This window comes from Lepisma saccharinum, chromosome 21 (genome assembly GCF_977018435.1).
Source record: "Lepisma saccharinum chromosome 21, izLepSacc3.1, whole genome shotgun sequence".
NCBI classification, from domain to species: Eukaryota; Metazoa; Arthropoda; class Insecta; order Zygentoma; family Lepismatidae; genus Lepisma; species Lepisma saccharinum.
Window position 1 is genome coordinate 42343312 of NC_139249.1, and position 15467 is coordinate 42358778.

At 38.5% G+C, this 15467-nt stretch overlaps 1 protein-coding gene across 1 annotated transcript in view; it reads right to left on the minus strand.

Moving 5' to 3' along the window:
- The window catches only part of LOC146004149 (clotting factor C-like), a 93984-nt gene that overhangs the window by 74609 nt on the left and 3908 nt on the right, over window positions 1-15467 (minus strand). Inside the window, exon 4 of the mRNA XM_083142814.1 lies at window positions 6700-6876. Within this exon, the coding sequence (XP_082998940.1) occupies window positions 6700-6876 (177 nt within the window). The remainder of the gene's footprint in view (window positions 1-6699; window positions 6877-15467) is intronic.

Sequence of the window (15467 nt, forward strand, 5' to 3'; positions counted from 1 at the left end):
TAAATTGTCTTACCTATTTTATCCTAGAAAATATACTCTTGATCCAACTTGGGTAATTAGGTTTGTAAGTATATGGACACGGAACGAACCCCCAACTTCGGTTGTAGATTAAAGCGTTTTTTCCAGAAAATAACTTCTCTTGGCATTAATACGAGCGGTATTCCCTTTGTTAATCTATTGGGTTGTTCCGATTCATAGTTCTCTTACGAGACTGAGGCTACTGGGTAAAAAAAACACATCATAAGCTTCAAACAAAACTACTTTTGTAATTGTTGGGTTTGGGTATGTTTAATTTTGGTTCCACGGCCTCAGTTCGTGTCTTCCCTTTTTACTTATTAATTAACTAATTAACTAATTCCTGGTACCAGAGCTGGTTGTACTTATTTTTTTTTGTTACAGAAATAATTAATTGGGCTCAATTTTGGAAAAAAAAATTTCCCCCCTATTTTGAAATTTTTGATTATAGCATCAAAGGAACCCCCCCAATTTTTTTGCGATAATTAAGTGGCTACCTTTAGTGGCCTAATATAATATTTTTTGCACGCGTATTACTGAATTTTTTTTCGGTCACTATGGCTTCATCTGAATTTAGTAGTGTTGGCGAATTGGTACGTATACAGCAGCAGTCTTCCCCATTTGCTATGCCACCACCTCTGTCTTTAACTGGTCCTCATCCTTTAAATCCGGTTAATGTTATCCCTCAGGCAACTTTAGTTCAAGAAAATGTAGCTACAACTTCTACTGCTTCCCTAACGTTTTCGTCACCTTCGCCAGCTACAACAGCCGCGACGGTTACGGTTCCTACATCTCCGATTTCGGTTATGTCATCTCACCATTCTAGTGATAATTCTATCTCTAATACGTATCAATCCCTAAGATTGTATGTTTATTTTATTAAGTCTCTCTGAACGCTTCATGTTGACCAGGGCATTCACTTGTTTTTCTCAGCTGTCTCAAGCCTCTTAGGCATGTTTACAATGCATTGTGTTGTGCCATGCAAACCTCCTGAGCATTCAGGAAACAGGTAATACTTCTGGGTTTGGTGTCAGCGGTTTGCATGGTAGCAATTATAATAAACACGATTCGGCGATTCGGCATCGAGAAAGAGCTCGATGGCCAGGGAATATAGAGGTGAGACAAGCTGGGAAGTGACTGGACTTTGGGAATTGAGTTGGGAGAGAGAAGGTGGTCAGCAAGTCGGTAGGTGAAGAGTAGAACAACGCCCTGGTCGACAAATAGGAGAGAAGCGTACAGAGGACTTCGCTATTTTCATTCAGCTCAGAGACTTCAGTTAGACAGGTAATTATCCTACACCCAGCCATGATACAGGTTCAACGGTTCACAAAATCCAACGAGTTACCATTGTCTTTTCAGTAGTTTAATTCCTTTGTGTAATTTGTACCTTTCGCATGCCAAGCAATAACTCGTCATGTCAATGACGAGTGGTCTCATCAAGAGGATGAATGATGAGTAGTTTACATCACCCCATTAGCTAACTGGTTAACCTGCTAGATACTCTTAAGATCCCACGAACTTTAAGGTTCGTTAAGAATAAGATATTGTTGAGGAATCTAAATACCCATATTGATGCTCTTGCCATGTGTGATGGCCAAAGCCATTCCGCATTGTTTATATTCATGTTGGCCTTGCAACGTTTAGTGACATCCCATCAATATCCTTTACATTGGCTCCTGCAAAATGCTACTCGTCGTACCTCGGGGGCTTTACAAACTCTTTGGATGACCGCTATGGCTTCGATGATGTCCTGGCAAGACATGATCAAGTTTATATTTGGCGACATTCTGTTCCGATGTCCTTGTATACAATTTTGGTAAATACTCATGTTACACTCTCTCAAAAGGAGACAGAGACACTCCATACTTACGTGTCGGAAGTTAGAGATTCGGCGGAGGCTTTGGAATTGGGATGGGATCCTACTGTTTTGGTAACCTTCATTCTCCAACATCTTAATAACACTTCAACCAATTGTCTCTTGTTCCAGTCTCGTCCGCAGTCCATGACTGAATTAGTGACCTTGGCACAATCTATTACTCCACTAGAAATGCAAAAAGCTTACACCCAACAGCAAGTAGGTCATGTCAATCAACGTGTGGCTATTTCACCACCTAATGTCACCACACGGGGACACAATTATAATCACCCACAGCGACAATTTCAAACATTGTATTGCAATTTTTGCCGGAGAACCGGGCATTCTACACAATACTGCTGACGTCGTTTCTCTCCAAATGGGTACAATGCTCGTGACTCATAATTTAGAATGTAGGAGGTACATTAGGCAATAAGTATATCTGTGCAGTGTTATTATTGTTTATATGTACATTATGATACTAAGGGTTTTCATTGTTGATTATTGTATAATGTATTTTCCATGATCATGAAGAGGTGTTCTTTTCTCTTCACTGTTGGAACACTGTATAACTCTATTTTTCATAGATATTTGTTAAAATATGCTCCTTTTGAGCTTGTTTATTAGTAAATACCAAACATTAAATTCATTTAGTAAGTCTTTTGGTATCACCTGTAGTAATTCTTGATGGTGTGTTCATTATTGGCTATTTAAAACTTGTAATGGTGCTCTTATATTCCCTTTGTCTTCCCTTCTTTTCATGTTTCCTCTCTTCTATCCTATATTTCTTCTATTTTCCTTCTAATTTGCGGTTTGTGTTTATTTTCATGATTTACGAGGAGACTTACATGTACTATGTATCAACTATGGAATTCAGGAAGGAGGCATCAACTGGGATTATCAACCTATGCCCAATGATACTGGGAATATTTCAACGTACTAGCTGACACCAGGATTACTTCCTAAATCTTCAACCCCCCCCCCCCCCCCCCAAGGAAAAAAGTGCAACGGTTTCAGGTTTAATATTGATCTTAATGTTTATACAGTGCAATTTATGTGCAGAACCTGTGAAGATTGTTGACCATTTATGGGTGTATACATAGGTATTTTTTTAGCAATGTACTGGAATGTATTTTCTATTTCGTTGATTGTCAAATGTTTTCATGTCACTTGTTCTTCATTTTTCACCATAAGATTGCAATCTTTTAAGTCATGTTCATTTTCCATTCATCTTAATTGCATTTATTAATTATTTCAATTATTTAATATGCTCCAGTTTCAAGGTGGTATCTTATACATTTAGAATGGTATTAGTTTTGTCTTTTGAAAAATGTAATGAGTTATTGGAAGAGGTATTATGAAGTTATAGCATATATATGACGACTTAGTCTATATACGGCACACCAATTCCTATTCTTTATATAAGTAATTGGATCTAGTAGGATGGTATTGCAATAACTTTACTTAGAATGTCATGAATTGGCCTAATTGTATATATATATCTTCATTATTTGGTGGATTAGTTTACATTTATGGTGCTCAGGTTTTAAATGGTATTGGTTTTGAGTATGTATGAATGGGAAATGTTCTTGTTTGTGCCAGCAGGGGGAGATTGTGACATTTTTCTACGCAGAATAGTAATAAAAGTAATACGTTATATTATCACGTAGAAAAACCTCACAGTTTTCCTCATCACTTCGGTACGCTTTGCGTCTGTTTTTTGTTAGGGATAGTTGTTTGAATCGCCGTTAGAGGCCCTCAGCATCATCGCCGGTTTTCCGCGATTACGCATAGACAGAAGCCGAAGTTTTGGGCAACATTCTCCACTTGAAGGAACACTGGATACGTTGGGCAAGTTTTACTTCCTCCTCCCATTGATCGACCTTTGTGAACATTGCCTACCTTTAACTCTCGGATCACGGCAAAAGAAGTTCTTCGAAACTGTATGGAGAAGAATACACGAGAGAGTTGTTGCTGTTGAAAGAGGATCGACGTTGTGTTGTGACTATTACGAAAGTGTTTGACTGCTGCCCATTTTGATTCCTATTTTTTTTGTTCTCGAAGTTGACTACGCACGAGGTGGGTGTAATTGACGATGTTCGAGAGAAGGATACAAACAGTCGTCCAGGAAAGTCAAGTCGTGTGAAGTCTGGCTAGAATGCTCACGTGGGATCGATTGCGAGATTGAACTATTCGCCTTTTCTTCACTGCTCAACGGATGGACGTAAATTTTGAGAAGGGACGTGTTTGGGCATAACAGCGCTTAGCAAGAGGATGATTGACTTTTGACGTTTCCATTGTTCAAGGAACCCTGCACTTGAATGACTCGTCGCTGAGGTATGTACCTTTTGTGATAGTGACCAGTGAATAACGAAGTGTCATCGTGGAATGTACATAGTTATGGTGGATTTTTGCACGTGTGAATTCAAGAGAATATTGTAAAGAGCGCAAACTAAAAGGTTACATTTTTCACTTCCCAATTGTCAAACGAACGTCACAAATGACCTGGAGAGACGTGGCGCGACGTTTTGCTCCCTTTCTTGTTCACGTATGCCTAAATTGGCGAACTACTTATGTACAGTATTATCGTAGCGTTACGCTTTATAAATAACCAAGGAACATGTTCGCTACGACTTGGTAAAAAGGAATTTAAAAAGGCACTTACATAATTTCACACCGATGTATTGGGGAAGAAATTGATACGCAACGTACCTAAGACAAAACTCTTGTAAGAGCACCACAGAATTTGAGATTTGTGTAATGTCATTTGAAAGGCCACAGATTCAGGATTAGGTCTCCATAATTTATAAGAAGAAACATTTTTATAAAAATTGCTGATAAGCTAATTTGTTAAAATAAACATTCACTTAATGGGGAATTTGTTAATGCTATTTCATTGGAGAGTAACATTAAGAGATTGATCTGATCTATTGTTATAGTGTTTGGCGAAGGGTTGGACTATTGAATGGACGCAGGTTCATCTAATTGTTATGTTGATGTATTTGATGTTGGGAAAAATAATAGTCAGTCTTCGTTGCGAGGCTATTATAATAAATTAGACCACGTGTCGCAAGTCATAAATTGTCTTACCTATTTTATCCTAGAAAATATACTCTTGATCCAACTAGGGTAATTAGGTTTGTAAGTATATGGACACGGAACGAACCCCCAACTTCGGTTACAGATTAAAGCTTTTTTTCCAGAAAATAACTTCTCTTGGCATTAATACGAGCGGTATTCCCTTTGTTAATCTATTGGGTTGTTCCGATTCATAGTTCTCTTACGAGACTGAGGCTACTGGGTACAAAAACACGTCATAAGCTTCAAACAAAACTACTTGTGTAATTGTTGGGTTTGGGTACGTTTAATTTTGGTTCCACGGCCTCAGTTCGTGTCTTCCCTTTTTACTTATTAATTAACTACCCACCTAATTAGTTACAAAGTTCCTGGTACCAGAGCTGGTTGTACTTATTTTTTTTTGTTACAGAAATAATTAATTGGGCTCAATTTTGGAAAAAAAAATTTCCCCCCCTATTTTGAAATTTTTGATTATAGCATCACAGTAACCCCCCCCCCCCAATTTTTTTTGCGATAATTAAGTGGCTACCTTTAGTGGCCTAATATAATATTTTTTGCACGCGTATTACTGAATTTTTTTTCGGTCACTATGGCTTCACCTGAATTTAGTAGGGTTGGTGAATTGGTAGGTATACAGCAGCAGTCTTTACATTTGCTATGCCACCACCTCTCACCTAATTAGTTACATAGTGAGAAAATGGAAGGAGGCCAAGGAAATAAAGAAGAAAGGTGAAGAAGACACAATGAATTGGAATGGGGGACTGAAGTTAAACAAAGAATGGAAGAAGGTGTTAGAAAGAGTGGAAAGGACAAGAGAGAAAGAGGAGAGAAGAAGGAAGAAGAATGAAGGAAATAGAGCATGAGATAAAGAGTTTAACCACATTCCAGATGGAAGAAAATGTTTAGCCTTTTAGGTAAAAGTACAGTTGACAAGGGAAAGCCACCTGCTAGAATGTTCCAGAACAACTTTCTAATAGTCTGGAGGGGAGTAATGTTTGTGTGGTATATATCATCTTGTTTTTGTACCTTGTTACATTTGTACTTGGTGCAGAGTCTGAAGAAGACCTTGCTAGAAGGTTGAAACGTTAAGTTTAGTTTATGTTTTATAATAAAATAAATTTCTGCCTTGGTCAGCATATTGAGTTTTTCTTATCTTCGAAATATAAAATGTGACAAGGAGAACTTTTTAAGAAAATCACTTCAAAGCAGTTCTTCATGTTTATCTACAATAATGTTTTCAATTGTAACATGGCATGCATCAGAACAAAAATATCTTGTGGCTATCAAAAACTCCCTAGATTGGTTCATCATTAGACAAGACCCTGAACGAAGGCATAGAGTACGCTGGGGTGTGTAAGTATTACAAAGCAAATTGTCAATCACCATGTTTATTCTCTTTGTTTTTGCAAAGTGAACTTCAAGAACTGAAACACAACCTCACACAAGTTGCTGCCAACCTCTTCACCAGCATATGTAAAAATCCATTTCTTAGAACATGTGAGAAGCAAGAAAAATGTAAATGAAAATAGTCATGGACATTTTGACGAGCAATACTTGTGCATACATCCATAATATGAATTTGAATAGTGTGTAATTGATTCCATAGCTACAATGTCTTTTGCGCATGACAGTGCACAAAATTTTTAAAGAGGTTAAAAGGTCTATCAATAGTTAAAATCATTGATACATTTGTATAATATGAATCCCATGAAATACTTGTTAAAAATCTATTCTTGATTACAAATACTTACAGCTCCAATGTTTCCATCACTTAGAGCTTCCCGAGTAAGCAATCTTCTCCAGTCAATACAAACAGGTCGTACTGCATTTACAAGTGTAATAGGATCTTCAAGAAAAACAATGGCAATGTCTGCTGCATAGTTGTTGCTGAAATCTTGGTACCTCTCATGAATAACGATATGCCTTACCTAACAATAAAAAGCATAATTTTCATTATTTCATACGTTTACAAAATTATATTTAAATAATTTATATTAATATCAAACCATTCACAAAAAATTAATAAGCTTCCTAAGTTATCTCAGTTATTTATTAATAAAGTGCTGTGCTGTGTATCCGATATTTCAAACTTTTTTACCACTCAGGGTGTAAGGCACTCTAGCTTTTATAATGTTTTATATAGATAAATTTGATACATCATCCAAAATACCACACATATGTGATTGAAAATACACTCCACGGCAAAAAAGAATCGACCACTTGTGATAAAATCTAATATTTTTTCAAGCGGTATGTTTTATTTTTTTAATTACACTGCTCGCCATTAAAATTGCAACACCCAGAAGGAAATGAGATAGAAACACGAAACTTGGCAAATATGTAGTTCATAATAAGATAAGAAAATGATTACAGTTAGAGCTCGGTGGTGTGACATGTGACACGTAGAACATGGTTGCATAACCCCAAGAAGCTAGTAGCGTGTACAGGCTCCACGGGCGGCAATAACTGCTGCAACACGGCGAGGCATGGACAGAATAAGTCTATCGATGTCTGCTTGTGATATGGCGTCCCAAGCGGCTTCCACATGGTGCCAGAGGTCTTCAACATTACGTGCCGGAAACCTGAGTTGGGCCAGCCGGCGACCCACCATGGACCAAACATGTTCAATTGGCGACATATCCGGCGAAAGTGCTGGCCAAGGAAGCAGGGGCACGTGGTTAGCTTCCATAAATGCGAGGACATTCCTTTCAACATGGGGGCACGCGTTATCCTGTTGAAAAGTGGCATTATGCAGTGCATGGATTAATGGGACAGCAACAGGGGTGAAAACCTGTGTATGTACCGTTGGCTGTTCAATATCCCTTGAATGCGTACGAGACACGAACGAACACCTATGGCGATGGCACCCCATACCATGATACCCAATGAAGGCCCTGTGTGATGATGCATGATGCAGGCGTCATGAAGCCTAGTGCCATGGAGCCGCCACACGAGTGTACGTTCATCATGATGTTGTATACAGAAGCGGGATTCATCAGAGAACACTACAGCATTCCACTCCGCCATCCATGCACGACGGTCTTGGCACCATCTCAGACGCAAACGCCTATGCTCTAGCGTCAGAGGAATCCGTAACAGTGGGTGCCGGGAAAAAAATTCCCCGGTTCTCCAAACGACGAAGCACGGTTCGTGGGGACACTGGACATTGTAAAACATCCCGTACTTCATGCGCAATCCTCGTTGACGTGGCCGTTCTGTCTGTAAGGGCCATGCGTATCAGACGTCTGTCCTCTCGTTCCGTCGTCCGATGCGGACGTTGTGAACCTCTACCTCGCTCTACAGTGCCTTCCTGGACCCACTGGTTCCATACACGGATCACTGTGGATGCATTCCATCCTACACGGGCACCGATCTCACGGTAGGATAATCCGCATTCACAGTATGCAACAATTCAGCCGCGATTGAACTGGGAAACCTGCTGGAATCGCTGCCGTATTCGACGACGTGGCATTGCTGACCGATTTTAACACACTACACTCACGACCATCCACTTTCACTGCTCTTCTGCACCTATTTGACCTGCTACAGGTACCACTTACCAGATGGCGTGGCAGGTGCACATGACGCATGACGGTCTTGAACACCTAATCATTTCCTTCTGCACCTCTCCTATACACACTGTGCACATATCGTCCGATTCCGATTACTCCTTCTGGGTGTTGCATTTTTAATGGCGAGCAGTTTATTTTGACAATTGTACATACTGTACGAAATTTTAACATTTTCTGATATTTTACTTACTCTAACAATGAAGGTAATAATGAAGAAATCAATAAAGAAAGGCTTTATGGCCTTTATTGCCTTCCGTTATTGTTTAATTATTTCTTGAAAAATGTAATAAATATACTGTACATTTGCAATAAAAAATATAATAACAAAGAATTAATGTAATTTGGGTCACAACAATAATAATAATAATAATGTGCAAAAATGTAGGAAAATGTAAGAACTCCCTACTTCATCTACATAGTATGTACTTTAAAATATCACACACTAACTGTTGTAAATATTACATTGTTGAAATAAATCCACAAATGAAGAAATACTGCTTCGAGGAAAATTTTTAGACTTTATTACTAAGGAAGGGTGGGGGCGATTCATTTTTGCCATGGAGTGTAAGTCTGAAACAAAATATATGAAAGCTGGCGCTACACATAGGATGAAGCTGCAGGAGATTGAGACACAAAAATTTCAACAAGTAAATAGATTTTCCATCTGGTCTCACTAGTGACAAATACGAACAACACAACCTCTGAATTTAGAAAATGAATGTTGGCAGCAAACAAACATTACTAAAGGAAAACTTTATGTTTATGTTTACCTTCTTTCTCACAAATCAAAATAACTTTAAATGAGAGAGTAGCGTCCTCTGATTTGTTATATATATATTGTCATATTGGCCATCTACAATGGTGTTATGGTAATGCCATTACTTTGTAATCAAATGGTCCTTGGTTTCATAACCAGTGGAGGCAAATAGTGGTTTGAATCCCACTTTAAACTGTAGAAGACCTTAAAGAAGGGTTTTGCACTGAATATTTGGTCCCATCAATACTAGAGAACAACATTTAATACAGAACTAATGGATGTCCCACTAGCTTTCGAACCCGAAAAAAACATTATAATTTCCGAACAAACATACATAGGAAAATGAAATTCACCATACACGTACCTTGTTTCATGCTGAACACGAGGCAGGGTTGAAAATAAACGCACGCGTCAAAACAAAGATGGTAGGTGGCGCCAGGGGAAGTGGTGCATGTGGGTTAGTGTGATGCGCGAGTCCCTGCATCCCAAGGATGGATCGGTACACCGTACCAGAACGCGTGTTCATTGTAAAGAAATATTGGATATTGAGACCGTATCAGACCGTTCAACGTGAATTTGGATGCCGTAAAGGACCATTGAAGGTGGGAGTTTGGTGTGCAATTTCTCAACAGCGTATCATTGGACCCACCTTCTTTGAAGACAGTAAATACACAAGTTTACTTACACATCTTCAGTGTGTTTGTGAATCACCTGGATGATGAATAAATGCGTCGTGGTTATTTCCAACAAGACAGAGTGACATGCAATACTTCCAACGTCTCCAAGGCAGACATTGAGTCCTTTTTTGGTGACAGAATCATCTCCAAAGGATTGTGGCCGCCAAGATCCCCAGATTTGTCTTCTCCAGATTTCTTTTTATGGGGTTTCCTTAAAGGTTGTGTCTACAGAAATAAACCACGATCACTGCAAGAGTTCCGCAACAACATCGAGAATTCGATTCACGAGATCACACCGGAGACTCTACATCGGACTTTTCCCAATATGGAACGCTGTGTATAAACATGTCTGGACATACATCCAGGAAAGACACTTGCAGCACCTGCTGTGAAGATCATGTATTCAGTATGAAACAAGGTATAAGTATTGTGAATTTCATTTTCCTATGTATGTTCGTTCGGAAATTATAACGTTTTTTTCGGGTTCGAAAGCTAGTGGGACACCCGTTATATTTAACTTCAGGCATAAAATTGCAAAATACATGAAGCCTAAGGTCAAGAGAATGGCGGAAGTTAAGATGCCAAGGAAAAATAATATATGGCAGTTCAAGGAGATAGAAAATAACTGGCAGGCAGAGCAAAAACCAGATAGAAGGAACAAGAGCGTTAGAAATGATGCCATGTATGTATTTGAAGTTGAAACTGGATGATAGTTTCCATGGATTTGGACCAATGGCAATAACTTCTTGTAGAAGCAAAGATCCACTATGATTGATTGAATTTGTGTTTTAAAAAAGTCCACTTTATGCACAGTAAGGCTAATCGGGACTGGACCTTACAGTTTAGAGTGGGATCCGAAACACTATGTGCCTTCACTGAGTACTGAACACGGGACCCCTTGTATGCATTATGGGCTGAAATACCAAGGAGTAAGTATTCACATGAAAGCCAATTTCACTACCTTAAATTCTCTTTTGTTTGGTGTAAGTGAAATAGGACAAGGCAGTTCAGGGATGCCCATCCCCCCCAAGGCCCATGATGCACTCCCCCCCAAAAGGTAGAACATTCCCCCCGTTTATGCAGAATTAATTACTCAAAATAATTTTTGTCAGACAAAATTTGCGGAAAAATATAATAGAGGTGCAACCACGATTTTTTTGTCTGGGGAGTGCAAGTACCAGGATAAACGTACCAGTAATAATAATAATAATAATAATAATAATAATAATAATAATAAAGCATTAATAATGACTTTATTATTATTATTATTATTACTAACAGTAGTAGTATCAAATACTTTATTATCCTCATAAATTACGCAAAAAGGGGGTAGGAGTCTGTGCTAAAGCATTTGTTTGAAATAAACGAGGTGAAATATTTTTTCAACACCGTCAATTTCACATTAGCTAATAATGGAAATCAAGCACACAAACCATATTTTTGAATGGCAGAAAATGAATGATAAATGCATTCCGAAGATACATATGTAACTTTCATGTACAACATATGATTTACACATATGCAACATGGAGCAACATAAAATAGAAATTGCATATACAACAAGCTAACACTAAATTGTGTACATATTCAAAGCTTATTCAATACAAATATACAACACATATTATTTAAATACATTACATTACAGAAAACAAGCAGAATGCAAGCGAAGTGAGCAAGGAAATTTTTAGATCCAATTTTTGCAATTGAGAAAAATATAGATTTAATAGGGCACAAATAATTTCACTGCCTACCATGGCATTCTCTCTCTTTTACAATTCTTTCTAGATCATTCGGCGCCCATGGCCGACTTCTGCCGCCTCTAGCTACAGCTCTGGACTTGACAAAAACGAGCGAAGCAAGCAAGAAAATTTTACAAAATGTATTTTTATTTGCATAAAATTTGAAATCGAAGGGGTAATTGCTTCTCTGTGCCCCCCCCCCCTGCAAGTGCCTTTGGCCATCAATGTTTGTCCCCCCTTGCTACCCTAGAATTGACTTCCATCGAAGGTTGGGGGGGATGACCCCCTGCCCCTCATTTCAACCGTATCGCCGCGATCACCCAGGTAGGTAGAAAAACCAAACACAATAATCAAAACTAAAAATCAATAACAAGTCAATCAAATGATATGATCCCCACCCATTTTTGTGTGATGATATATAGAATTGGTATAAAATTTTGTCCCACCCAAAAATTCCCATAACGCAGGCACATCATGAAACCCCCTTGGACCCCTGAGGCAGTCATTAATTTTAGATACAATATTTTGGGATTATATAATTCCCAAAGACAAAAGTATGAATTAGCATCTTCTCTCTCTCTCTCTCTCTCTCCTTCTGATGAACCTTATAAGAAGCACATAGAGGATGACAATTGAAATGTGATTACTTAAGGTTTGTGTGGGCAATTGCAGAAAATTCAAGTCCATTTACTTGCTCGTTTTCTAATCAGGAGTGGACTCCCAATTTAAAGTGGGATATGATCCACTGCATTTTGGTTCCACTGGGAATCATACTCACGATTGCTTCATCACAAGTTCACCACTAAGCTCTCAGGGAGACCCACTGTCTGTGGGCAATTGTAAGTGATAATAAACAGTAAGAATTCTTTTCTTAGAAATGAACTGAATGCATCTTTTCCATCCTGATCATCTGGCAATTTTTTTATATTGCTACGTTTGAAAATAATCAGATCTGTTGAGCTTGACCATCTGTTTTGTACGGATATCGATTATATTGCAGAGACGTGATTATCCAGTTGCATCAATATTATATTGGTAGGGGTGTGAATATTTCATTCTTGACAGAAACACACATGGTAATGTTCATTTTTCATGTTTTTGAAAGATATGAGGTGCATTTTCCTGCCATGTTTTGTCACGAAATAATGCAGAATGAAGTACAAGATGTGAAATAAACTCTTAAACACGAAATTTAGAGTTTATTTACTGGCACGACACTTTCTGAAGTCTTAATTTCTAAGTTAGCAAATTCACGGAAAATTGAATAATTCTGCTGTAAATATTTGAGAAGCAAATATGGATTCCTTTACACAGGAATAAACTTAATACTCTGATAACTACACAAATGTACTATTAGAAGGGAAATGTTTATTTTGTGTATTAAGTGTAGTTTTTAAAATCAAATTTAGGATTTTATTCACCAATTTAACAATGAAATATTTAATATTCATTCTTTTATATTTATTAATTCTATGAAGGTGATATGCTTAGACTAGGATTAGATACCCTGTTATTATCACTGTTAATTTAGCTTGAGTAGTATTAGTAATGATCTTGAAACTCAAAAAATTTAGCCTCTAGCCTTCTTAAACCCGAAGGTTTATGGCTGCAGCAACCCAAGCCTTCCATCTGTCCCTATCCTGGGCAAGATCAATCCAATCTTTTCCATCCTTACCGATTTCCTATCTCTTATATTTTGTAATTGTTAATGCAATTACATTCTTAGCTATAATATACAGAAAAATTGTACTTCTGAGATACAAATGTGCCAAAAGGGGAAACATGAAATTTCAGCATGTTGGAGCAGTCCATGTAATTAATATCAATGACATATTCAAAAAGCATTATATTCTAAATTTTACATCAAATGTGCAAAAAATATAATATTGTTAATTTTAAATCTGGTGTATGTGAAACTAATTATTGTCCCTAGAGGTTAAATCATCCCTACTGAGACAAAGGGGCATATTTTTATAAATATACATATTGAGATAAGCCCACGAGGGTGTTCATTTTGGGAAGATTTCTTTATTTCTTTATTGAAATTTCCAGTACAGCAGAAGCCATTTTAAACTGAAAAGAAACAGTAAAACAGTACACTAATGTTAATAAAACACACACGAATTAAATTAAATAAACAAGCCAAGAACAGTACCAAGGTAAACAGATTATTTGCACAATGCAATGCACAATTTTGAATTGTTTCAGTAGCCTATGGAACAATGAACGTTGTATGAGTGAGAGTCTGGGAGCTGGAGTGTGGAAAGTTTCCTTGCTTCGTGTTATATATCTAGGCACTCTGAGGGAGAGTTCGTGGAGTGGGATGCTGCATCTTAGGTTTCCATTAATTATCTTATGTAGTAATTTCATATCTGCAACATATCTAGGTGATACTTGATTATTTATGTTAAGTTTACAAGCAGATCTCTGTTAGGTAGGAGTCTCAGGGCCTGCACTCTATATCAAACGATGGAGAGGAAAAAGCTGAGAACACTGTGGATGTTGAAGGTATGAGAAGGGGAAGCCATATTCCAGATGGGTGAACAGTATTCTAGAATGGGGGACACAAATGTTTTGAAGTAAATGGAAAGTGCTTTCGGGTTATGGATTTCGGTGAATCTGTAAAGTAGGCCTAGCAAACGCATTGCCTTATTTGTGATGGTTGATGATGTGGTTTTCGAAAGTGAGTTTTGAATCTACAGAGGGTTGTTCGCTTTATATCCGACCATTGTCGATTCGGTGCTTTCACGTGGCATATCATGCTGGAACTATGGGTCTGCTGGCGGGAGCAGTGTTGTGTCTGACCTTGTAGGTGCGTGAGTGTTGGTAGTGAATGTTATGAAATGGCGCCGAAAATCAACCGGTATTGGGAGGGTTACGTAATGGCCCTTTTCCATGCTAAGTTTTCATACGTATGCATTGTGAAACAGTGTCGGGAGAATGGGTTAACACTCGAGGTGACTACTGCTAAAGCTATTGTGGCCCGTTACACACAACAGGCTCTCCATGCGAAACATTCACCCACGAAAACCACCAGGAGAAGGGCTGCAAGCAAAGTGTCACCCGTAGTGCGTAGGGGATCAGTCGATTGGCGTGCCAAGAAAATCCCCCGACTCAACGTGATATGGCCCACAGATTTCACCTTGCACCGTCAACTGTGAACAAAACAATTCACAAGCGCCTCACGTTGAAGTGTGTGCAGAAGGCCCGTGTACACCACCTTCTACCGCATCACATTGCCGAACGTAAGACGAACTGTAGGAAACTGTATGAAAAGTACCTGGCGGGTTCCAAATGGAAGAAAGTTGTCACAATGGATGAATCATATGTCCATCTCACTGCTGGTGGTCACATTCGGGCGATCATACCGTGACATTGACGGCAAGGGGCGCAGCAACTTTCTTCGTCAGTGCAGGGAAAGTTTCCCTCGTGGCTTTATGGTTGTGACGGGATTCGAATATGAGGGTAACTTGATGATACACAAGGTGGACAAAAACGTGAAGGTGAATGCCAGATACTTCCAAGACTATATTCTGACACCTATCTATCGGAGAGACATCCCACAATTGTATGGAATGGATGCGAACCAGGTGATGATCCATATGGACAAGACTTCGAGTCATACCGCCAGAACATCACTGCGTTTTTATCAGGAAATGGAAGAGGAATTAAGAATTCCTGTCATTCCGTTTGAAGACATTCCTGTGAAAAGCCCAGATGCCAGTCCAATGGATTTTTGCGCATTTGGACTGTTGAAACAACGTAATCAACATC